Source organism: Pan troglodytes, chromosome 4 (assembly GCF_028858775.2).
Source record: "Pan troglodytes isolate AG18354 chromosome 4, NHGRI_mPanTro3-v2.0_pri, whole genome shotgun sequence".
Classification (NCBI taxonomy): domain Eukaryota; kingdom Metazoa; phylum Chordata; class Mammalia; order Primates; family Hominidae; genus Pan; species Pan troglodytes.
This window is the reverse complement of record NC_072402.2, coordinates 20,633,479-20,661,141: the sequence shown is the minus strand read 5'-3', so window position 1 is coordinate 20,661,141 and position 27,663 is coordinate 20,633,479. Positions and strand designations below refer to the sequence as shown.

The following is a 27,663-nucleotide window of genomic DNA, read 5'->3' as shown; positions in this document are numbered from 1 at the left end:
AGGCAACGAAAGTTAAGGGAGAATGTGTGCACATAAATGCAAAAAAGAATGACCTGAGACAGTATCAACTCAGGTGTTTTTCCAACCCTCCAGTCTAGAAAAACCTGGGTTTGAGGTCCCTGGGAGGCAGAATTTGGCAAAAAAGTCAAAAGGTTACCCTTTGATTATGGTCCCGAAGCAAAGGGTAATCTTGTGAAGCAAATGACGCTCCAGAAAACAGATGGAGGGCAAGAACCTGAATACAAAGCATTTAGGTAGATGGAGCCAACCCATTCTGGAAGAAAAAGCTGAAGTGTTTTCCTGAGGAAATGGCATGGAGATGAGGGCTATGCAGGCAGCCTTTTGAAGTGCATCTGTGGCTAAGTCTGTGGACCAGGTTGTTAAAATTACTGAATCAGTTTGACAGCTATGAAGATAAGGAAGAAATGAGCAGAGAATGGCACGTGTTGAACCTTGCTGAAGAAATAAAGGGAAGAATCATCATTGGAGTAATATAGTAGTTTGAAAATCTGAATAAACATTAGGATTTCTTCGGCATACCTTTAAAATGCAGAGTCCTAGGCCTGTCCCCATCCTTAAAGATTCTGATTGCATAGGTATGAATGATTATAATGTTCAGCCAGATTTGGGAAACACCAGATGAAAATTCAGTTCAATTATTAACCTCTGAAGTACAACTTAACTATAGGATATTATCAATTTATATTATCTTAAAAAGTAACATCCTGATGCTGCTGGTTTAGAAAAGCCACATACATAAATCACGTAACCACATATTTTCTGTACAATAAATATGTAAGTGTCTGAAAATATTTTTAAAACCACAAATCCAAAGTGACAGTTTTTTCAAATATGTAAAGAGCTTAAAAAAATAGATAACTGTGCTTTCAAGTTTTAAAATTTGAAATTTAGAAATTATGTCTGATATTGACACTATAAAGAAAACAAGATGCTGTATTTTTGTTTTATTTCAGAAAGTTCAAGTCTTTCCATCATAATTGAAGGAATTGCATGATCAATTAAATATTATCAGCATTATTTTCCATTAATGTTTTTAAATGCATTCACACACCTGAGTGTTTGGAATTATATAAACATACCCATTAGAGTCTAGACTCATCAACATTTATATTATGCTTTTTCAACAGAATCGGAGATGAATCACTAGATAAATAGGTTACAAGATTATTTGGATTTTATGATGAGTTGGTTTGCCGAACTTTAGAATTCATAGGAGGAATTAAATCTTTGAGTTTGATTTTTAACAAAAGAAAATTGTGCATTGTGCTAATCTACTTTTGCATATTACATAGAAAATGGCTATTAAGGCTTTATTGTAAGGGATTACAGTAAAAGATATTCTATTGTGCACCATGCAAGATGCAGAAAATAATGGTTTACAAATAATGTTAAGCAACCAAGGCAATAATGGTTTTCCTTTCATTCTGGTTTTCCCAAATTAAATTTTTTTTTTTTCAGATTAAAATCAGGTTTGGAGTTAACAGAAAATTGCATTCCTAACTTAAAAACTTCAACTTCTCTAGATTCCTTTAGAAAAGGAATAAATATAGTTTAAAAAAATGTTGCTTTGGGTAGAAGTCTTGATTCATTGCTTCATTCTTACAGCTTTTTCTTTGCTTCCTTACTATAAAATAATCCAATGTTATTGTGAGGACAATCTCTGATTCAGTTCCAATGCTCTTGTATCTCCATGAGTTTTGGCATTGTTTACCAGCACCTATGGGAAATCACATACAGGAACGTTAGTATTTTGTTTATTAACAATATCTATATTTTGATTCATTGAAGCCAAGTAATCCAAGGGCGGCAGTCTTGAAAAGGCAACATCAAACTACATTAGGAAAAGTGACTCTGTGCAATCTTTCAGTCACTTTTGCAGATATAAATTGTTTAAACGAAGCTAACATCAGAGAGATGCACAATTCATTCAAATATTCAAATTAGTAGAGATGCCAACATTCTGATTGCTTTTTTTTTTTTTTTTTTTTAGACGGAGTCTCGCTCTGTCACCCAGGCTGGAGTGTAATCGTCTGATCTTGGCGGCTCACTGCAACCTCCACCTCCTGGGTTTGAGAGATTCTCCCACCTCAGCCTTCCAAGCAGCTGGGATTACAGGCGCCCACCACCACACCTGGCTAATTTTTGTATTTTTAGTAGAGATGGGGTTTCACCATGTTGGCCAGAGGCTGGTCTCAAACTTCTGACCTCAAGTAATCTGCTGGCCTTGGTCTCCCAAAGTACTGGGATTACAGGCGTGAGGCACTGCGCCCAGCCTGATTGCTATCGTTATTAGCACTGCATAAAATTAAAGGTTTTGTTTGTTGGCTTTGTTAATAATACTGTCACCTCTAAACCCTTACTCAAAAAGACTACTTTATGCATAGAACTGTTCAAATGAAATTGCTCCTCTTTGAAACCACAGCTCAGGATCTAGGCTATAGGTTCTAGGCTTTATCAATAACTTTTCCACGATTTTACCTATTTCACAAACTAGAAGATTCAATTTCAGCTGATCCTTTATACTAAAACATTTTTTGGTTGTTCATTGTCAAGCACTGTGAAGGGTCTGAGATTCTGCTCTATTTGGAAGCTAACAAGTTAGCCTGCCACAGTTCCATAGATACTGCCAGAAGATACAGGATTTTTAGGTCACAGAGAAAAGTCTTCATTATTCAAGGTATGGCAAACAGCATGAGCATCAACATATTTGCCTCTGTTCTTCTTGTCCTCTCAGCCTGTGACGTGGATGGACTGATATAGTTTCCCACATATGCAGTCGGTTGCATTACAAGAAGGGAACCCTAAGCCTAGGATGCTTAATCTTTTATAACGGACAGGAATATCTACCCTTTGTTCTGGAGGGAGATACTATCTCTGTCTTCCAAGGATGTTCACTCTACGAATATCTTTGAAAAGATAGACTAGAACAAAGAGTAATCAGGCCTCCTGCTCACAGGATATTTAGAAATGCAAGAGATCCATGGCGAACTGTCTCCCAACATTCATATATGTTCCACCTTTTTGATTTGGAATATGTTGATTACAATGCCTTTCTCCAAGCATTGTTTTCTTTACTATTTCTTTCAGCTTTTACGTTTCACCAAAAGGCAAACAGTATTTCAAAATGCTGTAGGTACCGAAAAAGCTTTTCAGTGATTTTCATTGTGTTTTTAAAATTGTTGGCTAAAGCTATGAAAATTTTAACCCAATACATTTGTATATTCTCTACATTATTCAAAATAATTTTGGATACATATATATTTATATATTTAGATGCCAGAGCCATACCATGAGAAGTAGAGTAGAAACTATCACATGTATTTTATAGTAAAGGCAAGAATAAGGCAAACCATTTTTTTTAAAGATAATACGAACATTCCATTAGGATTCTGTTACTTCTAACTCCATCCTATCTGCCTATTTGCCTCCACTGCAATGGCTGCAAAAATACAACTAACACCTAGCAGACCAAGGATGCTGCCAAACATCCAACATTGCACAGGACAGTACCCACCCTCAACCCACACCTAAGAAAAAATTGTGCATTCCACAATCTCAGTAGGTTGAGTTGAGATCTCTGAAGATGAGAAACTCTGGGGTAAAAAGACTATAAGGGGTATATCATATCCTGGTTTCAGGAAAAGAGAAATATAGGCAGGCAAAAATAGTATAATCATTGTGATGTTAATACAAGACCAGTGACAATTCATGCATGGACATTCTCTCCTTTGGTTTACCAGCTGGCCATTTTTACTTAGCCTTGCTTCTTGCTTACATACAGTTAAAACCTTCAACTTCTTTAGAGTCCTTTCTTTAAAAAAGAAAAGGAATGAATAACTATAGTTTTAAACAAATGTCGCTTTGGGAAAAAGTCTTGATTCATTGCTTCATTCTTACGGCTTTTTCTTTGCTTCCTTACTATAAAATAATCCAATGTTTATAAAAAACTGGACAAAATATTTTATCCATCAATTTATAAAGAAATAACAACGGTAAATAAATAATATGAAAGAAAGTGTAGTTAAGTCGTTCCCTTCTGGCCAAAAAAGGGAAAGAAAATGTTGATTTTTGATACTGCTTTAGGTTGGGTTTAGATGGTCATATATTTGTATTGTTATAAACTTCACTAGGTAAGGGCTTTAGGTCAGCAGTTCGCAACTTTTTACAAACCTCAGTACATTTAATGGATGACTTTTAAACTTGTGATGTTCTCATTGGTTCAAAGATAAAGTCCTGCAATTAGACAAGCTCCTTAAAATTCTACCCTTCTCTTTCACTTAAAAAAGCTTATAGGAATGCATTAATAGAGAGATATATAAAAATATCCATGAATCTGTTATATTTTATTACTGAAAATAAAAAAGTAAAACCATTTGTCACCTCTGGTTAGTATCTAATTACTTACAACATGCTTCACAACTGATCACGACCCCAAGGTTGTTGGTACTCAAAAAGTGTCAGATTTTGGAGCATTTCAGACTTTGGATTTTTAGATTAGGGATGCTCAACCTGTATAGTTTCCCCATATAAAGGCATCTTGTACATATACAGGTTAAATCAACATTAAACTTTTTTTAAACACAGGTTTTTAACAGTTCTGTTATTTATGCCAAAGAGCCTCAGCTTTTGATGTTCTAATATCGAAAGGAGAATGTCATAACTAACCCATGGTAAGATACAAACTGTATATTTAACCTTTAAACCATGTGCACAAATATTTCTCATTTTCAACAGATGTAACAGTAGACATTGTAGTCTTTTATTAGCCAAAAAATTACACACTCAGTTTTTAAAAATTCAATCATAAAAGTGAAGTAACTTTGAACAATAACTTTGAACAAAAACCCTTAGATCAAAGATAAAACATTTTAAGTAAAATCAGTGCCTCAAACATTTTAAATAAAATCAATGCCTTACATCAATAAGCTCATAGTCATCTTTGGCATATAAGTGTCTCAGTAGGTACCAACGTGCAGTTGACGCAATAGATTTGGGATACCCAGGCTGATATACCACTCTTTCCAAAAGACGCCGTGTCTCTCTGGGAAAAAAAAAATTTACATTTAGTCCAAAGCATGCAAATTACCATAAGATATTTCCCATACTAATCTCACACACACATTATCTTTCTCATATTTTTGCAGATGTGGTGTCTGATTATGATTTTTTAATTCAGATAACAATAAAGGTAATAATGGTTAATATCTATTGAGTGTTTATCATGCACTAGGTACCATGCTAAATGTTTATACATATGGCTGTATTTAATGTTCACAACCTTATTAGGTAGGTAGTTATTATTCCCATATGGCAGAGAAGTAAATTATTCCAAGTTATTCTCATTCCAAAGAGAATAGAGAGACAGTCGCTATTTTATAATCTACTTTGAGTGCTCTACCTCCAATCTTTTTGAAAAGTAGGCAGAAACTAAATAAGTCACTAAATAATGCAAGGGTGATAAAGAGTGGAACAAGAAATATTCAACGTCTACATTACAGACTATGTATATCATATCAGGCTTTTAGCATATGTTTTCAAGGATGTGTATGATAATGTAAACCCATGTAATAACAGGCTGATTTACAGCTGTGTTCTAATTTTTCTTTCCTAATTTACTAACATCTATGACTCCAAAACTTCTGTACTGCTAAAAACAACATAAACCATTAGTATATTCAGAACTGCTAAACAGAAAGATCTTCTAAGCAGCAATTAGTTTGAAGCAGGAACTAAATAACTTGTCTTGAAGATGCTTTTGCAGAGGGATCACATAGTAAGCACGTTGTTATTTTTCTTAGACTGCATTTTTATTTGGGCTACGTTTTGAAGACGATAAAAATTATGGGAGGTGTTAACAAAGATTATTGGGGTAGGGGGTGAAGGGGAGATAGTACTCTCTAAGTTACCAACACTGAGCATGAGCAGAAGTAGTTCATTAGGAAGTTTAAATTATAGCCTAAAACATTTCTTAGTGAAATTAGTCACACATAAAAATGGCCCCAAATAAATAAATGTTAATAAATAGTGCTGGAGTTGCTAATCAGCCATATGGTCTTAATCTTCCACCATCCCTATTTTGTGATGTGTCTTTTGCTACATATTTGTATGTACTAACCTCCATTTCTACCATACCTATTCTGTTCCAGTGATGTTTGCTCCTCAATCACTGCTTTACTTACAGATGCTTTGTATTATATGTAGTATATATTAGAACAAGATATTTTCAAAATATTAAAGTATTCTTGCCTGTATTTTTTACCCATATGATCTTTAAATAATTTTCTTCAAATTTAAGTACACTTCTTCCAACATAAACATTGCTATAGAATTTTTGTATTTTAATCAGAGCAGCTTTCGGATTTTCTAGATAGGAAACCACATCATTTATAAACAACATGTCTCTGCCTTTTCAATATTTATTACTTTTTTCATAGCTTATTACAATAGCAAGAACTGATAATGTAGCCTTGTATTGGGGTCTTTTGGTTTTGTTTGTTTCTAGAACCCACATCACACTGTTGGTGCCTCCTAACACAGTGAAGAACAAAAACTCCAAGACCTTCTTCACTGGAAATGCTATCATGCCAAACCCCTCATGCCCTATAAATATGTATCAAATTGCCTTTTTAAACAAATATAAGGCTTTGTTTCTCCCTTACTGGATTTCTGGAACCAGTTCTTCCAAAGTAGATACAGATATATAAATACCCCCCAAAGTTTGTTAAATCGGTCTGTTACAAACTTTAAAGTTTATAATCTTCCCTTGATTATTTCCTAGAAAGATTTAAAGTGAAGAAGCATTTAATAAGAAAAAGATGAAGATTCTTCATACCTTGCCCCCATTTTGCGTTTGAATTGTAACAAAGCTTGTAAAAGAACAGCCAGTGGACAAAAGCAAAGCTTCAAGGCCTCAGTTGTAGCCTCTTGAACCAAAGATGGCCAGTGATCATTGGAAATGTTAGCCTATAAAAATATAAGACAAATATTAACTCAAAGATTTGGCATATTTATTTGAAAAGTATGCAATTCAATTCCTTTTTTTTTTTTTTTTTTTTTTTTTGAGATGGAGTCTCGCTCTGTCACCCAGCCTGGAGTGCAGTGGCGCGATCTCGGCTCACTGCAAGCTCCGCCTCCCAGGTTCCCGCCATTCTCCTGCCTCAGCCTCCGGAGTAGCTGGGACTACAGGCGCCCGCCACCATGCCCAGCTAATTTTTTTGTATTTTTAGTAGAGATGGGGTTTCACCATGTTAGCCAGGATGGTCTCGATCTCCTGACCTCGTGATCCGCCCGCCTTGGCCTCCCAAAGTGCTGGGATTACAGGCGTGAGCCACCGCGCCCGGCCAACAATTCAATTCTTATAGAGTACCTATTTGAGCAAGTCACCATATAAATAATACAAAGAGTATAATTACTACAAAGAGATTTAAGATCTGATCCCTGCTCTAAAGGAGCTACAAAATGGCGTAGACTGGGATAAAGGAGGTTTTCAAAGAGGAGATATTTAAAAAACACTAAAATATTCGTTTAAAGAAAATGCACTATTATACTACATAGGTGAATAAAATCTATCAGTCTTGTGTCTACCAAATATACAAAACTAAATTTAACATAATTGATTCTTTAACTGGTAGTGATAAATATAGAGTTCTACATTTCAAAAATCATCTAAGGAGAGAGGAAAGGCTGAAATAAAGTATTTTAATAAACTCCCAATATAAAAAAGTACAAAACAGATCAGAGATAAAAGTATTAAATCAAAGTAATCAGTACTAAAAACTTTTTAACAATTTTACTTTATGGCTAAGATATTAATGTATCTATATATTACTTGGGTTACAAGCTTTATTCTCATATTAGGTACTGACTCAGAAATAACAAAGGTAAGTATTTCTGAAGAAACAGTAACAAACTAAAGTGATGAACACTTTACTGAATTATGTAAAGAGAAAAAAATGCATTAAAAAGTTTCATTTAAAAAAATCTCAAATTTTGACAAAGATTTCATAACCACAAGTATCTAAAATATGTATTTTAATAAAGTCAATATAGTGAGTCAATATATATAGTCTATTTCAAACACTAAATTATATAACAAAAATTAGAGCAATTATCTCTGAGTGCAGTATAGGCAATAGCAATTTGTATAATCAAGTAAGAGGAAGCTATAATGAATGTGAAAATAGACAATAGTGGTTATGATGCATCTTCTATAAATAGTGGCTACTTTGGGTACATCTGACAAAGAAAGTAAGGCGAAGCACATTCTAATACAATTATTCTTAACATCTTATTAAAAACCAGTAACATAAAACTCTCACTGGATGCTTTTAATAATATACTCTCTAAATTCTATGAAATCATATAAAACACTCTGTAAAGTTAGCCCAAAGATGACTTTATAAGGAGAAAGTTACTATATATACCTGGCATATTAAACAAAGTGATCAGAATGCACTTCTGTTTTCTTTTCCCACTACCTGTTCAACATTTATTTGAGAGATACTTTTTCTGTGTCCCTGGATGTAAATTACATTAGGCCCCATGAGTCTTATTCCATTTTTCTTACATTCATCCACAAATACAGTCTCAATTAGAATGTCCTCTTTTTTTTTTCAACACTTCAGTCTTTGCTGAAAAGTAATATTTGCACATACTTCCCTGCCCCGCCCCAATTCCCCTCAGCTCCCAGGCTAGAGTATGGTTACAGGCAGTAGCGGGTGGCTGGTTCCTTTTCCCTAGTACTCCCAACTCCTGTGGCTAATTGCAGCTTCAGGACCCTACTGAAATACTGGAAATTTGCATTTAACTGGTGCCATTGTAAGGTGGTGCCAAGCTCTCCAGGGTTGACAGATACTTAAAGCTCTTTTTCTCAACCTGGCTTTAGCAGAGACTCCCAACTTCATGGGTAGTCTCTCATCTGCAGGCCCAGCAACATAAGCTGTGGGGCCCAGTGCAAAATAAAGTGTAGGGCCCTTTGTTTAAAAATTACGAAGAGTTTCAAGATAGCAACTACAGAACATTAAATCAAGTATGATGCCCTGTGTAACTGCAGAGGCTGCAAGCCCATGAAGCCAGCCCTGCTCATCTGCAGTTCCACTAATCTAGCAAATGTATTCTATTCTTCTCACTCTCTCCACATCCTCTAGCAATGTGGAAACTTCAGATTCCTTTCTGCTGACATCCCATCATCCCTCTAGGTGGCCTTAGTGAACAGGATCTAGGATAACTCCTACACCAACCCACTCTCACCACTGGCATTGCTCATTTCTGGATCTAACAAACTCTGAGAGTGTTGCTAATTCTGTCTGTAGCAACTCTCCTTCATTCCTTCCTCCCTATAGCACAAGGAGATACTCCCGCCTACCCTTGGGATTAATCTACTGTTGACCATTCTCTCCCAGAAACATGGGATCACTTTCTAAAACGCTAGCAACTCTCCTCTTCTCTGTCCTAACACCTAAGACTGAGTGCCACCGTCTCTGAAACATGTTAGATACCTGTTTATATGCTTCTAGACACATGCTTCCAGGACCCCGGAGGACACAGATTGAAGCCTCCCTCTCTCTGATAGGACCCCCTTCCTCAACTTTGTGTGTATCTGTCTGTAGAAACATGCCAGGGGGAAAATGGGTGAGGCAACAGCCCTCTCCAAAGAAATGTCTTCACAAATCCTTCTCTAACTCCACTCTCCTGATGCCTTTTTTTTTTTTTTTTTTTAAGTTTAACTTCAGATACAGAGGATACACGTGCAGGTTTGCTCCATGGGTATATTGCACCCAGTTAGGGAGCATAATACCCAACAGGTAGTTTATCAATCCCTGTCCCACTCCTTCACCCTCAGTGGTCCACAGTGTCTGTTGTTCCCATGTTTATGTTCACGTGTGCTCAATGTTTAGCTCCCACTTACAAGTGAGAACATGCAGTATTTGATTTTCTGTCCCTGTGTTAATTCACTTAGAATTATGGCCTTCAGTTCCATCCATGTTGCTGCAAGGGACATGATTTCGTTCTTTTTTTTTATGGCTGTATAGTATTTCCATGGTGTATATGTACCACATTTTCTTTATCTAATCCACCATATGGCACCGAGGTTGATTCCATGTCTCTGCATTGTGAATAGTGCGGTGATAAACACATGAATGCATGTGTCTTCATGGTATGATGATCTATTTTCCTTTGAGTGTATACTCAGTAATAGGATTGCTGGGTCAAATGGTAGCTTTAAGTTGAGATATCTACAAACTGCTTTCCACAGTGGCTGAACTAATTTACATCTCCAGCAACAGTATATAAGCATTTAAGCATTCCCTTTTCTCTGAAGCTTCACCAGCACCTGTTATTTCTGTTGTTATTGTTTGTTGTTTGAGACAGGGTCTCAAGCTCTGTGGCCCAGGAGAGAGTGAGAAGGCAAGATCTCAGCTCACTGCAGTCCCAACCTCCCAAGCTCAGGTGATTCTCCCACTTCAGCCTCCCGAGTAGCTGGGACTACAGGTGCATGCCACTACGCCTGGCTAATTTTTTCTGTAGAGATGGGGTTTTGCCAAGTTGTCCAGGCTGGTCTTGAACTCCTGGGCTCAAGTGATCCACCCGCTTTGGCCTCCCAAAGTGCTGGGATTACAGGCATAAGCCACCACATCCAGCCTGTTATTTTTTGACTTTTTAACAATAGCCATTCTGACTGGTGTGAAATGGTGTTTCAGCGTGGTTTTTATTTGCATTTCTCTGATGATTAATAGGGATGAGCATTTTTTCATATGTTTGTTGGCCACTTATATGTCTTCTTTTGAGAAGTGTTTGTTAATGTCCTTTAACTGTTTGTTAATGGGGTTATGTTTCTTGCTTGCTGATTTACGTTCCTTATTGATTCTGGATATTAGACCTTTGTCAGATGCATAGTTTGTGAATATTTATTTCCTATACTGTAGGTTGTCTGTTTACTCTGTACATAGTTTCTTTTGCTGTGCAGAAGCTCTTTAATTAGGTCCCACTTGTCAGTTTTTGTTTTTCTTGCAACTGCTTTTGGAGGCTTAGCCAAAAAATTCTTTGCCAAGGCTGATGTCAAAAAAGGTATTTCCTCGGTTTTCTTTTAGAATTTTAATAGTTTGAGGTCTTGCATTTAAATCTTTAATCCATCTTGAGTTAGTGTGTATATATGCTGAAAGGTAAGGGTCTAATTTCATTCTTCTGCAAATGACTAGCCAGTTGACCCAATGCAATTTATTGAATAGGGGAGTCCTTTCTCCATTGCTTCTTTTTGTCAGCCTTGTCAAAGATCAGATGGTTGTAGGTGTACAGCTTTATTTCTGAGTTTTCTATTCTATTCCATTGGTCGATGTGTCTGTTTTTGTACTAGTACCAATGAATTCCCTCAGTATTTGCTTGCCCTTCACTTATTTAGTTTAGTTTCGTGGGATATGAAATTCTTGGTCAGAATTTCTTTTCATTAAGGATGCTTCAAAACAAGAAAATAAAGAAAAGAAAAAAGAAAAAAAGGATGCTGAAAATAGGTGCCAAACTCTTCTGCTTCTAGCTCATAACATTTCTGCAGAGAGGTCTGCTGCTAGCCTGATGGGATTCCTCTGTATGTAATTTGACCCTCCTCTCTAGCTGCCTTTAAGACTTCTTCTTCTTTTGCATTGACCTTGGTAAATCTCATGCTATGTGCCCTGGGGATGATCTTCTTGTACAGTACATAGCTGGGGTTTTCTGTATTTCTTGGATTTCTATGTCAACCTCTTTAGCAAATTTAGGAAAATTTTTGTGGACTAATATACATTTTCCAAGTTGCTCATCCTCTCTCAGGAATGCCAATGAGTTGTAGATTTGGTCTCTTTACATAATCCCATATTTCTCAGAGGTTTTGTTCATTTTAAAACATTCGCTTTTCATTATTTTTGTCTGACTGAATTGATTAAAAGAACCACTTTGTGAGCTCTGAAATTCTTTCCTCAGCTTGATGTATTCTTCTTTTAACGCTTCCAATTGTATTATGAAATTCTTGTAGTGAATTTTTCAGCTCTGGAAGTGCAGTTTGGTTCTTTCTTAGGATGACTATTTCACATTTCAGCTCTTGGATTATTTTACTGGATTCCTTGGATTGGGTTACAACTTTCCCCCAAATCTTGACAAGCTTCCTTGCCATCCAGATTCTGAATTCTATGTCTGCCATTTCAGTCACTTCAGATTGGTTAAGGACCATTGCTGGGGAACCAGTAGGCTACATTTGGAGGTACAGGGACAATCTGGCTGCTTGAATTGCCAGAGTTCTTGTGCTGATTCTTTCTCATCTGGGAAGGTTGGTGATATGGCTTGGATCTGTGTCCCAGCCCAAATCTCACGTTGAACTGTAATCCCCAATGTTGGAAGTGGGGCCTGGTGGGAGGTGATTGGATCATGGAGGCGGAGTTCTCATGAATGGTTTAGCACCATTCCCCCTTGGTACTATACACTGAGTGAGTTCTCAAGAGATCTGGTTTTCAAAAGTTTGTGGTACATCTCCCCTCTCTCTCTTGCTCCTGCTCTGACCATGTAAGATGTGCCTGCTTCCCCTTTGCCTTCCACCATGATTGTAAGTTTCCTGAGGTCTCCCCAGAAGCAGAAGCCGCTATGGTTACTGTACAGCCTGTGGAACTATGAGCCAATTAAAACTCTTCTGTTTATAAATGACCCTATCTCAGGTATTTCTTTATAGCAATGCAACAGACAAATACAGTTGGTGTTCCTTTAACTGTGGTATAAATTGAGTACAGTCAGTTGGCTTATTTCTGGATGCTTCCAAAGAGCCAGGGCTCTGTACAGGATCTTTATGTGAAGGTGAATTCTTGCACTTGGTTTCACAGGCGTATACATTAGCAAGATAATTTTTGGTGTTGTAGTTTGGGCTGCAATCCAGTAGATAGATAGTGCAGAAGAGTAACAGTGGGTAACTAGGCTAACACTTAGCCATATGGCTCTTCTGTACTTCTTCACATTCATAGGCATGCTCTTCAGTGGTGATGGCGGGGACAGGATAGAAAGGACCCCCTCACCAGCTCTGCTCCAGGGCCTTAGGGGAAGCCCCCTCTGATCATTCACTCCATGCCCACATTACTTTTGTTAGGTGATTTGGGTTGCGGGGTCCCCTTGTGCAGGGACTATGACAGGGAGATATGCCAAAACTTTTCTGGACTGGCCCTGCAAAGGGAGGCATGCCCCACTCTTGTCCTTGCCCAGTAACCCATGCATCGCACCCCTCTTAGCTCTTGAGGGTAGGGGCTCCTCCCCAACTCAAGTGCCAGCCACAGATCTCAGCTCTGTACTCCTGAGTTGAATGCCGCAGCCCTGGGGGCACTGGAATGTCCCATGGCTCAAGGCTGAGTTCAGGTTATACTGGAGGATTCTATATGCTACAGCAATCTATCTTGATCTGATATCTCACTTTGGAATCTGATTATCTAGTATCTTAGCCAACTTGTCAATTTTACATCCAGATCACATATTATCACATATAATAAAACTTTCAAATAAAGACTTTTATAAATGTCTTATTTTAATATATCCATCCTCCCCATACTGCCGGCTGTTTACCATAGAAATATGGCATACCTTTTATTCCTTTATAATTATTGGATGTCAAATGTTTTTTCAAGAACAAATTGGATTGATAGCACTTTAAGGTTTACAAAGGCATGTGTAAACATTCCTTCATTATTCAAACAATGCCACAAGAAGGTAAAATAGATATTCTGATCTCCACTACTAAGGGCTTTAAACAGTTTAACTGGCTAAAGGTTTCACAGGTAGTAAATGGCAGAACCAGAACATGGGCTCTTAGAGAAAATACTTCGGTGGTGTAGTACAGGTAAAGGTGGGGTGGGGGATTTGGGGGGACAGGTATACATGGGTATTACTGAACTGCAAGCTAATTTCTTCATCTGTCAAATAGGGTTATTGTGATTATTAAATAAGTTAATAAGAATAAAGCACTTATAACAGAACCTAGCACAGACTAAGTGCTATAGTTTGCTATTGTTAAAACTATTATTAATTTGTTCTATTCCAGGTCAGATTTAATTTCCCAGCATTAACAAAAATCAATAAATAATACTGAAAAGTAACAACTAATAAGTTACGCTAAAAGAGTGTCTACTTCTCCAGTTCACAAATTGAAGGGCATGTTATAGGTACTATGTGCAACTTCTGTGGCTCACCAGTTACCAAGGCCATAAAGACCTTTGTTATATACAAATATGGGGCAAACAAAACAAAATAGTGAACTACAATTAGTTGGCCACATTATTATTATTTGTCCATTCACTCAAAACCATTTATAGAGAACCCCCTATGCACAAGGCAGACTGACATAGCAAGGAAGCAAAAATGAACAGAAATAGCCCCTGACATAAGAATCTCTTAAATGTGCTCTACAGTAATGGCACCAAAGCAAAAAAAAGGCCTAATTCTACATTTCATTGTCAAATGCCTAGTTAAAGTGAATAACTAACATTCTCATGGATTACTATGGTAAAAACAAGAGTTACTTTGGGGCTGTCTAGGATAATTTCTTCTAACCATGTAAAACCAAAAGAATAACAATTTAACTTTTAATTACAAAATAATAAGGAAACGACAAAAAAATCCAAACACTATCAAAAGATATAAAATGAAAAATTCTCCTCTACCATCCTTTAAAACCCCCAGTCTCCTTCTCCAAATAACTGCCATTATATTTCTTATATATGTTTCCATATAATTATATCTTTGTGCTTTAAGCATATGCACAAACACACATGGTGTATTTAGAGATATACATTCTTAAAAATTCATACCACATATATGAACACTCCATTAGAATTATATCATACATCCTGTTCTGCAGTTTGCCCTCACTCCCACTTAAACATGTATCTTGACAAATTTTCCCTACCAGCACGTAAAACTTTCAGATTCATATACGTAAATTGGTATCAGAAAATAGCTTGTTAGGTCATAAGTTACTAGAAATCCCTCTTAGAGAATGTTGAATTGAAATGAGAATGACTGAAATGTTCACTATTAACATTTTTGTCACAGTTGAGTAGTTAAATTTACTTCTAATACAATTTGTTTCACCAAGAAACAAAAATGTATATCCTAATATAATTCAACTTTTAAAACTGTAATCTTTTTTCCCCAAACATCGACAATATTCTGCTGTAGTCTATAGATTTATGTTGCTCTATGTCCATCACAAACCCAAAATACAAAGTGTATCAAGAAGCCACACTAGAAGACAATGAAACAACAGGACTTCAATTGAATATTACTATGTAAAAAGCCTTCACGTCAAAGAAAGATAAAAAATCAATTTTTCATGATCATAATTATAACATGATCTTACCATACAGACTTTTAATGCAAGTAGTGCTAGTTTCAACAGACTTGAGAGCTTCCCACTCCAACTGCCCTGTTGGGATGCCACTTGTAGACTCTTTCTGTAACACATCTCTGCAGCTCTCATCATTCCTTGGGACTGATACACATGTGCCAGCCACTAAGAAACAAAAAAGGAGAAGGAGGCAAAGGATTTTAGTTCACTATGCAGTCTGTTACCCCTACTTCCAACAAATTCAATAAACTTTGTCGTAGTAAAAATGTTTTTAGTTATTGGTAAGTTCTGTGCCCAAAAAACAATTACAGGTCAAAAAAGGGCTGTCATATTGCCAATTCTTTTAACAACAGCTGCCTATTAGCAAATTGACTCCAGCAATATATAAAAACAATAATATATAATGATCAACTAGGGCTTATTCTAAGAATGCAAAGTTGGCTTAATATATGAAAATCAATGTAATCTACCACATTAACAGAATAAAGAAAAAGATTAATAGATGCCATTAAAAAAGTTTTAATAAAATTCAAGACCCATTATTTTTTAAGAAAAAACTCTCTTAGCATATTCAAAGTAGAATCTTCTTAATCTGATAAGGATATTTATAAAAACCTATAGCAAACACCATATTTAGTAATGAAATAGTCAATGCTTTCTACCTGAGGTAAGAAGAAGACAAGAATGTTTACTTATCACCACTTTTGACATTGTATTAAAGGTTCCAGACAGTACAATAAAGCAAAACAAACAAATCAACAAAAAACCTTAATATGTAAATATTGGGAAGAAAAAAGTAAAAGGGGCATAACTATATACAAAATCCAAAACCTTTCAAAGAATAAGTGAATTTAGCAAGGTGCTGGAAAGTCAACGTATAAAAATCAACTGAATTTTCAAATGTTTGGAGATGATTTAAACACACACACACAATAGAACAACAACAAAAAATACCAAATACCTAGAATAAATTTAACACAAAAGTATAAAAGACCTCTAGGTTGAAAATTGCAAAACAATGCTGTGAGAAATTTCAAACTAAATTAAATAGAGGAATATACCACATTTGTGGACAGAAAATATTCAGTAGAGTATTACTTTGTCAATTGTCCCCAAATTAAACTGTAGATTCTAAACAATCTCAATTAAGATCCCAGCAGAGCTTTGTTGGGTGAGAATTAACAATTTACAGTAGACCCTCTCCTTAACTGTGGTTTCAGTTACCTGTGGTACAACACAATAAAATACTCTGAGAGAAAGAGGGAGACCACATTCATATAACTTTTATTATAATATAGTGCTATAACTTTTATTATTAGTTATTGTTGTTAATCTCTTATTGTGCCTAATTTATAAATTAAACTTTATCATAGGTATATATGTATGTATAGGAAAAAACATTGTGTGTGTGTGTGTGTGTGTGTGTGTGTGTGTGTGTATAGTTCATTACTATTTGCGGTTTCAGGCATCTACTAAGGGTGTTGGGACATCTCCCCTGCAGATAAGGTAGGACTACTGCATTTGGAAATGCAAAAGACCTAAGACAAACTTGAAGGAGAACAAAAAGTTGGAGGTTTTAATGTTACCACATATTCAGACTAATTATAAAGCTATACTCAAGAATAAAAAACAAAAGATTAAAAAATAGACCAATGGAAAATAAGGAGGCCTGAAGACCCATATATACACAGCTGATTTATGACAAAGGCATCACTGTAATTCAATGGGGACTGAATAGTCTTTTCAAAGATTGGTACTATGTTAATTACGGGTAAAAATAAACCTTAACTCCTGCAATATTCACAAAGATTAATTCAGGATAAATTATAGACCTAAACATGAAAAGTAAAACAATAAAATTTCTAAAACAAAATATTTAAAAAAACTTCATGAACCTAGAGTAAGCAAAAAGTTCTTAAATAGAATATCCCAATAAAGCATTAACCATAATCAGACTTCATTAGAATTAAGAACTATTCATCAAAAAATAACATTAATAAAGGCAGCCATAGGTGTAAGAAAATATTTTCAATAAAAATATCAAAAAATGTGCTCAGATTCAGGAAATATAATAAATTCCAATAATTCAGTAAGTAAAAAATGAAAAGTCCATTAAAAATTATGCAAAGCACTTTACACAGAGGATATCCAAAGGCTCAATAAGCATACGAAAAGTTGTTTGATGTCATTAGATATCAGGTAAACACAAGTTAAAATCACTACAATATATTATTACCTACATATTCACCAAAATGGGGGAAAAACACAACAATCTAGCAATATCAGCACCTGGAATGCTCATGCACTGCTGGTGCAAGTGTAAACTGGTATAACCATTTTAGATAACTCTTTGGCAGGATCTACTAAATTAACCATACATATACCCTATGTCCCACCAAAAAGCATTACCAAGAATGGTCACAGCAGCATTATTCATGCTAGACAAAACCTGGAAACACCCAAATGCCCATCAACAATAAAATGAATAAATATTATTGTATGTTCATAAAATGAAATGAAAAAAATTATGGCTACATGAAACCACCAAATGAATCTCACAGACATCCTGTTGAGTGAAAGTAACCAGATACAAAAGAGTACTACTCCATTGATATGAAGTTCAAAAACAGGAAAAACTAAATAGAAGTCAGAATAGAGGATTTCCTTGTTTTGGGGTGGGGGGAGTCAAGCAAGAAGATCAACTGACAGAGGCCTAGGGGAAGCAGTTGGGTTGCTAGAACTGTTCTGTATCTTGATATGGGAGGTGTTAAACAGGTATGTCATACATAGAGTAGTACTTTTAAGATTTTTACACTTTATTCCTTGTGAATTATATCATAATATAAAAGAAAACACACACATACACACACACATGCAGTCTCTTAAGACTTTACTTACTGATATGGTTTGGCTGTGTCCCCACCCAAATCTCATCTTGAATTCTCATGTGTTATGGGAGGGATCTGGTAGAAGGTAATTGAATCATGAGGGGAGGTCTTTCCTGTGCTGTTCTCATGATAGCGAATAAGTCTCACAAGATCTGATAGTTTTATAAAGGGGAGTTTCCCTGCACAAGCTCTCTCTCTTGTCTGCCACCATGTGAGACGTGCCTTCCTCCTTCCATCATGATTGTAAGGCCTCCCCAGCCACAGAGAACTGTAAGTCCATTAAACCTCTTTCTTCTGTAAATTGCCCAGTCTCGAGTGTCTTTATCAGCAGTGTGAAAATAGACTAATACACTTATGACATAATTTATCCTTCAATTTTTCCCTTTTAGTTTGACAATGTATTTCTCCCTTTGATAATGAATATGAAATCAACAACATCTAGTTGTTGATTAAGTATCTAAGGTCAGCTAGATGTTCTGAGGTCAACTAGATGTTGATCTTAAATCCTAAATCTCATACAGAAAACTTACTCTAAGAAAGGGGAAAAAAGAATTACAGTAAAAGGGAGGCTTAGTTTTCATAATCCAGTAATTTTATGCCAGATAATTTTTTCAAATTATCTAAAGCAGGGATATAAAAAAGCTGATATAATAAAAGATCAGAATAAAAAACAAATTATAGTAAGATAATAAGCGTCTATAAATATATATCAAAAAGCCCTTTTGATACTTTCTCTGGGGCACAGAGGAAATATAATAAATTTTATAAAATAATTATGTGCTTCCTTGTATTTTAATATCAATAAGAACAAAGCACACAGTGATCATTGTGCATTTGTCACTGTGGATAACCAGAGCCACCTGAAAGAGCAGATGATCTGTTGATTTATGCATCAATCCTGAAAATAATTATTTCTAAAAGCACTAAATACAGGTTATCTGTAAAGTAGCTAGGGAGAAACTATACATATCTCCTCTAAAAGCAGAGTTAAACACCATTATGATACCCTTATTATAAAATGTCTATAACATATCAACCCATATAAAAGACAGTATTTTCATCACTGTTTTAAAGTCAGAAAATTTAGAATCAATAACTTAAAAAGCTTTAAATCATCATTGTAGCAGATCCGAAACTAGTATTAAACTTCCTTAGTTCCTCTAACCACAATATCTTTTAGATCTTGAAACTGAGAGATAACATGGTGAGAGTGACAGCAAGCCAAATAAAAATGGAGCATAGCTCTGACATTAACTAATATTATGAAGTGTTTTAATTGAAGACTCAAGTAAGAAAGGAGAAAACTTACCTGCCAAGCTGGAAAAGAGGTTGAGTTGGACATGACTGTTTTTTGTAGTTCTTCAAGTACAGCATCTGGGAGTGGCTTTTGTGACTCCAAGAGTGGTTTACACTGAACTTGTCTCAAAAGTAAGATAACGGCTGGCTGATCAGGGTTACTTTTTAAATTCTAGAAATCAAATCCCAAAGAGGAATATATCAAATAGGTTCTTAAGTGTTAAAAGTAAAAGGCATTATTCTCCAAGTCGGGAAAATAAAATTCTGAAGGTTTATACCTTTTCTTATTAAAGAGAAAACAACTGCAAAAATTAAATAAACAAAACAATAAACAGCCTGTAAATATCAAACTTTACATTTAAATAACCTTTAAAATCAGTAATGCTATTACTGTAGTCTACATGTATTTCCCTTTGACTTAGTTTACTCTTAAGTGATATCCTGAAAAATTTAGGTTCTAAATGTAAGTAAATAGTTGAACTAAGAAAATATAAATATAAAATTAAGTGGGAATGCTATCACTATTCCATACTGGAATAAACTATACTATGTAAGAAGAAAAGAGGCATACATTTTTTTCTTTCTTAACCTCTTAACAAAGGTATTCACTCTACATGTCTTTCTTCTAGGCACAGCCTTTTCAAGTACTGCAAGTAAGAAAAATGACCTATTTTCCCCATTTCCTTAAGCTACTGTTTATATCTTAAAATACTTACCTACATACATACATAAATGTATTGTATATACTTATATTCTCTGTATGTGTATATATTTTTATATATATGAAGAATTTCTGTAAACAAGTCCTCCCACTATTGTTTCAAATATTTCTTTATTGCTTGTCCCTCAATAGCATACTTTTCTATTTTTTATTCATTAGATCTTAAATGTATTTCTAAAATTTATTTGATTGCTTTCTTCTAAGTAAGAGATTGCAACAACAAACCGACAAGGAAAGGTTCATTAGGCATCACTTATTCTATCAGAGGGCACATAGCAACTGTCAATTTATGCTTAGTAAACACTTACTGTGTAATACCCTGTCCTGAACTTAGATGGAATTCCTTAAACAAAAGAAAAAATGTATCACTCTGCTTTTCATAGAATTTAAGAACCAAAGAAATCTTCAAAAGTCCATTCTTCTTTCTCTGTAAAATGTATACTGATCTTTCCAAAAAAATTACACAACCTCCATGGTAAGCAATTATGAAATACGATGTTTTCAGGAAAAGTCATGTTCAAAACTCTCTTTAACCATTACATTATTTCTAAGTGAGCTTTGGAAACTAATTCATTCTTTCAGTAAATATTTATTGAGCCCCTACTATGTTCTAGGCAAGGTAATACACATTTATTCACAGAGCCTGCAAGCATAGAGCCCTCCAATCCTGGCATGTAAAAACAGACTACTGAGTAGATTCCAGTCACCCACTTGACAATCTCCACAGTCATTCTATGTGATCCAGAACTTTGGAAAACTGAAGGGATACTGGAAAATATAGCATTAAGAAGGAATCAATCAGAAATCAAAGGAAAATACTGCCTCTCTAATGACACCCAAATAAAAAATTTTTTAAAGACCTATATAATAAGAGCTTGAGTCCTAGAGTCAGACAAATGTGAGTTCAAATCACAACTCTATCCATTCCTAATTGTAAGCTCCTGTGCACATTACTTATCCTCTTTAAGTCTCAGTTTTTCTCATCTGTAAAAATGAGGATAATAATAAATACCTATATATAAGATTGCTGTGAAGTTCAAATACAAAATGCTAAATGCAGTGACTGGTTTGTGGCAAGTACAGTAATCAATAAATTTTAGTTGTTATCATCATAATTGTCATCACCACCACTACCTGCTCTTTAAACAACACGCATTCCTCTTTTTTTTTTTTCCCAGACAGGATCTCGTTCTGTTGCCCAGGCTGGAGTGTAGTGGTGTGATCATGGCTCACTGCAACCTCAAATTCCTGGGCTCAAGCAATTCTACTGCCTCAGCCTCTTGAGTAGCAGGAACTACAGGCATGTGTCACCAGGACCGGTTAATTTTTTAATTTTTTGTAGAGACAGCCTCTCGCTATGTTGCCTAGGCTTGTCTCAAACTCGTGGCCTCAAGTGATCCTCCCATCTCAGTCTCCCAAAGTGCCAGGAATACAGGAGTGAGCCACTGCATCTAGCCTCATACATTCCATTTTTGAAGTTATTTTCCCAGTAAGATAAGAATCCATGAGTTTCAATGCACATTCCACAAAATACCTTTGTGCAGAGAGTTTCAGCTTCAGATATTCTTCCTGTGTCTATTAGACCAGTGACAGCTTGTGAGAGAGACCACTTTTCAAGAGACTGGTTGTAATTTTCAAAGAATTTTTTGTCTTTAACTGTAAACAAAAAATGTCAATGTTACTTTCTTCTGCAATTTATAATGTGTTCTTAGAGGAGTAACTGGTTGCTAAAAAATTACCGTTAGACTTATCATCCATACACAGTTTTTCAAAGTTACATGTGCCACATGTGCCATAGACTATCCTGACAAGTGACAGGTTTCTGAAAAGTTTCATGGCAGGAGTATTTGTGGCTAAATAACTCAAAGCCTCATATAATTGTGACTTCTAAAGAAACAATAAAATAATTTGCTGAAAACATGTAAAGATTTACTGTGATATAATTGATGTAAAATAAGCTGCACATTTTCAAACTATAAATCTGATGATATTTGACATGTATATCAGTGAAACAACAATCATGATAATGAACATATTTGCATTTTCAAAATTTTCCTCTTGTCCCTTTGTAACCACTTTTGTCCCCAACCTACTCCATCCTCCCTTAGCCCCTGTCCCCAGTCAGCTCCTAATCTGTTTTCTGTCACATAGGCCAATTTACATTTCCACAAATTTCATATAAGTGGAATCATATAGCATAAACTCTTTGGCATCTTTCACAGGTGCTAATATGGCAAATTACATTCATTTTCAAATGGTACATCAACCTTGCATTCCTGGGATAAACCATAATTGATCATAAGGTATTATTATCATTTTTATGTATTGCTGGATTTGAATTGGTGAAGTGTTGTTATGAATTTCTCCATCTACCTTCACAAGCAATGTTGTTCTTTGCCTGGTTTGGGTATTAGGGTAATGCTAGCCTCATAGAAGATGTCAGAAGTGTTACTATCTTAGATTTTCTGAAAGAATTTGAGTAGTATGGGTATTATTTTTCCTTAAACATTTGGTAAAATTCACTAGTAAGTGAATTTAAGATAGCTATTCAAGATAGCTGATTAGATGCATTTGGTGCTTGCCTCGTCCATGGAAAGGAACCAAATAGCAAGTAGATAATCACACTTCAGATATATTATCTAAGAAAGCACACTGGACCTCAACAGAAAAGTGACAGGAAACACCAAAAGCAAGGAAGGAGAGGGGAGTGAGGTCGTCTGCTCAGCTGGGATCAGCTGGGAGCCTAGAAAGGCTCCTGAATGCAGGGAAAGGATAGGAAAGAGACCCCTAACAGTTTACATTCCCACTATGGACTCTGATAATTCTAGCCATAAGACAACCTCGTGACCCTTGCAGGCCCTAAAACTAACATAGGGAGTACATAATAATGGCATTGGTCCAAAGTGGGAGCTCACGCTGAGTCCCACAAACCCCTGAGTCCTAAGCAGCTAGAGTGAGGCACTATTTTGAGAGCCCAGCCCTCTACCAGGCTGTGTCTTGCCACGCAGCCCAACAGCCCCTGTATCTCCACAGTCCTGGAGCCCCACAGATATTCCCTGCCCACAGCCACTGCTGCTGGAGCTGAGGTGAGAGCCACTGTCAACCACCATGAGCTGCTGGTAAGGAGCAGCCATGCATATTCAAGTGCCCTGAGAACAAATTCCACTGCCCTGCAGCTACCACTGCATTGGAATACAGCAGAGCTGAGGCATGACTGAAGCCTGCAACCCTATGGCTGCTCACACTGAAAGCAACCCCACCCTACCCAGTAGCAGGGTCACAGTGCAGCAGCTGCTGCTCCCAACAAAGCATTTGCTGGCAGCCCGGCATCACTCTGCCCCTGCCTATCACAGCCAGGGCCCACATGCACGACCAGGGAGCCTAAGGACAGTCTACCTGGCCTGGCTCCATTCCCCAGAGTACCCAAGCATACCCTCCTGGGGCCTGGGGATTGCCCAGCTCAGACCACCACCATTAGCATTTGAGCACTCCTCTGGGGTCTGAGGTTGGGCCCATCCAATCTGCCGCTAACACCGCAGCTGGCACTCACTTACATGTATCACATTGTTGGCCTGGAGACTGGTGTGCTCAGTCCATTGCAGCCACCACCAATGCCAGTGTGGACTGCTTGGGTCCCAGAGGGTTGGTCCCACTGCCACTACCATCACCCACACCACGTGTGCTGCCCAGGGACTCAAGAACACACCCACCTACCCAGCCGAATTGTGATGGTTACTACTGAGTGTCAACTTGATTGGACCGAAGGATACAAAGTATTAATCCTGGGTGTGTCTGTGTGGGTGTTGCCAAAAGAGAATAACATGTGAGTCAGTGGGCTGAGGAAGGCAGATCCACCCTTAATCTGGTGGGCACAATCTAATCAGCTTCCAGCAAATATAAAGCAGGCAGAAAAACACAAAAAAGCGAGACCGGCCTAGCCTCCCACCCTACATCTTTCTCCCATGCTGGATGCTTCCTGCCCTCAAACATCAGACTTCAAGTTCTTCAGTGTGGGGGCTGGGACTGGCTCTCCTTGCTCCTCAGCTTGCAAACAGCCTGTTGTGGGACCTTGTGATCCTGTAAGTTAATACTTAATGAACTCCCCATATATATATCTCCTATTAGTTCTGTCCCTCTAGGAGAACCCTAATACACCAATGCTGCCATTCCTGGAACCTGGGCAATCCAGCTAATAGAGGCACAAGAATGGGCCTGTCTAAACCCACTAACACCAGGACATTGCTCTGGCATCGAAGGACAGGCAAGCTTAGCCAACTGCTGACACCACTAGGACCCAAAGACTGGCCTATCTGGCATCCCAGGCCCCACCATAACTTCACCAAGCCTCCACTAACAAGTACATCCTAACAAACCAAAGAAATCACAAATATCACTGATGCTGTCTACAGCCAAAGAAATCAGAGACTACATTCAGAATCAAAGCCAAAGTGACCTACCCCAACAACACCATGGATACATCTTCAGGAAAAAGTGCTCCCCTACGAAAGAAAATTCCAAAATTGGAAGTGACTGTTAGACTAGATATGCATATATCAATGTAAGGACAAAGGAAACAAGAAAAAGCAAGGAAATATGACACTTCCAAAGGAACATAATAATTCTACAGCAACAGATCTCAATCAAAAAGAAATTTATGAAATCCTAGGGGAAAAATTCAAAATATTGATAATAAAGCAGCTCAGTAAGATACAAGAGAATACTAAAAACCAGTACAAAGAAATTAGAAAAAGCAATTTAGGACACTAATGAAAAATTTACCAAACAGATGGATATCATAAGAAATAACCAAACAGAAATTCTAGAAATGAAGAATTCATTAAATGAAATACAAAATATATCTGAAAGCTTCAACAACAGACTAGATCAAGCAGAAGAGCCTCAGAACTTGAAGACAGATCTTTTCAAATAACCTAGTGAGACAAAAATGTAAAAGAATAAGCAAAGCCTACATGACATATGGAACACCATAAAACACCCAAATATTTAAATTGTCAGTGTCCTAGAAGGCAAAAAGAAAACATAATTATTTTGTTTAAAAAAACTATTTAACAAAATAATAGATGAAAATATCCCAATTCTAGCAAGAGATTTAGACATCTGAAAACAGGAGGAGGCTTAGAGATGCACAAATATTTACAATTCCAAAAGATGTTCTCCATGGCACACTATAGGTAACCCATCAAAAGTCAAAGACAAAGAGAGAATACTAAAAACATAAAGAGAAAAGCATACTACTTATAAATGAACATCCATCAGACTAACAGCAGATCTGTCAGCAGAAATCTTACAGGCCAGTAGAGAATAAGATAATATATCCAAACTGCTGAAAAGAAAAAAAACTGTCAGCCAAGGACACTATACCCAGCAAACTTATTCTTCATAAATGAGGGGAAAATAAAGTTTTCCCAGACAAGTAAAAGTTGAATATCACCACTAGACCAGTCCTACAAGAAATGCTCAATGGAATCTAAACCTAAAAGAGAACAGACAACATTTACCATCATGAAAACACACAAAAGTAAAAACTCACTGGTAAAGCAAACATACAAAAGAGGAAGAGAAAGGACACAAATGGTACCACTACAGAAAAGCACCAAAATACAATAACACACAATAAAGAGAGAAAGAAATAAAGAATATACCAAAAAAAAATCAACTAATTAAACAACAGAAATAAGGCAACACACATCAATGATAACCTTGAATGTAAATGAATTAAACTTTCCATTGAAAATATATGGATTAGCTGAATGGATTAAAAAAAATTACCCAACATATGCTGCATACAAGAAACTAGTCTCACCTATTACAACACATATAGGCTGGATGTGGTGGCTCACACCTGTAATCCCAATACTTTAGGAGGCCAAAACAGGAGGACTGCTTGAGCCTAGGAGTTTGAGACCAGCCTGAGCAACACAGCCAAGACCTCATTTCTAAAATAAAAAAATTAGTTGGGCATAGTGACTTGTACCTATGATTTGGGAGGCTGAGGCAGGAGTATTACTTGAGCCCAGGAGTTTGAGGTCAGTCTGGGCAACACAGCAAGACCTCATCTCTTAAAAAAAAAAAACAACTAAAATAATGATAGCAACAATGTATTTGATTATGTGTGCTTACGTGTATGTGGATGTATACAGACTCATATGCTTATGTGTAAGCAAAAGAGCAATGACATAAAGGACAATAATTAGGATTGTTTTACTATAAGGACTTGCACTATCCATAAAGCAGTATAGTGTTAGTTGAAAATGGAGTTGGATTAATTCTAAATGTATATTGCAACCAGTAAGAAAGGGCAACCAGTAAAAAAAAAAAAAAAAAAAAAGTAGAAAAGGAAATACAACTGACATGCTAACAAAGAAGAGAAAATAGCATCAAATAAAATGCACAATTAAAACTACAAAACACAGAAAAATAGGTGGACAAAAATGGAAACAAAAAACAAAGGCAACAAATAGAAAATGGTAAAATTTTCTATTTCTACCAAATAGAAAATGGTAAAAAATAGAAAATGGTAAACCAATTATATCAACAATCACTTCAAACACCTATAGTCTAAACATAACCAATGAAAGACAAGAGATTGTCAATGTGGATAAAAAATAAAAATAGGTATATTGTTCTTTCTTTTAATCTGAAGAGCATGGTTTCAAAATAACTATATTATAGGTATTTCTGAATTACCACTTAATAAATTCATTTTATTAAAATATTTCAATCTTATATAATCTAATACCATTAAACAAAAACTCACTTTTCTTAATTTGCCCTAGTAGTCAAAAGACAGGCAGTAATGATGCTTAACATTTACTAAAAAATGATTAATAACCTAAAATTAATTCAGTGAAAAGCTAATGTCCCAAGACAAAAGTAGGCTAATCTATTTATTAATTTAAGTAGGTTAATCTATGTCACTTTTCAGTGAAGAAATTTATAGATTTACGAAACAATGTTAACTAAATCTGATTAGATTAACAGCTTATTCTGACCAAAATTCCCAGGAGGAATCATGGGACAATTTCAATGCTGGTTTCAGTAAAGGACTCTTTCCAGGTCACCTTTATCCTAAAATGCCGGTAAAGTCTCAAAGTAAATGCTACAAAACAAAGATTTCAGCTAACAGAACCCATTGGGCTTTTAAGCTATCTGGAAGAGAAAATACATATGCCTATCACACTTCTGTACAAACATTTTACTATGGATTTTTAATGAATATATATACATACATTATTTAAATATATATATTCATTAAATAATGTATATATATATTCTTAAAAAATATATCTATATATATATATATTTTTTTTTGAGACGGAGTCTCACTCTGTCACCCAGGCTGGAGTGCAGTGGCGCAATCTCGGCTCATT

General features: G+C 36.1%; 1 protein-coding gene across 2 annotated transcripts in view; it reads right to left on the bottom strand.

Moving 5' to 3' along the window:
- Positions 1-950: 950 nt before the first annotated feature.
- Positions 951-27,663, bottom strand: part of SKIC3 (SKI3 subunit of superkiller complex) — a 97,612-nt gene continuing 70,899 nt past the window's right edge. For both annotated transcript variants that reach the window (XM_016952993.3, XM_063811106.1), the window contains 6 exons: positions 21,807-21,928; positions 19,565-19,723; positions 15,380-15,532; positions 6,854-6,984; positions 4,939-5,062; positions 951-1,738 (listed from right to left, as the gene is read on the bottom strand). In XM_016952993.3, the coding sequence (XP_016808482.2) occupies positions 1,664-1,738; positions 4,939-5,062; positions 6,854-6,984; positions 15,380-15,532; positions 19,565-19,723; positions 21,807-21,928 (764 nt within the window). In that variant the 3' untranslated portion in view covers positions 951-1,663. The remainder of the gene's footprint in view (positions 1,739-4,938; positions 5,063-6,853; positions 6,985-15,379; positions 15,533-19,564; positions 19,724-21,806; positions 21,929-27,663) is intronic.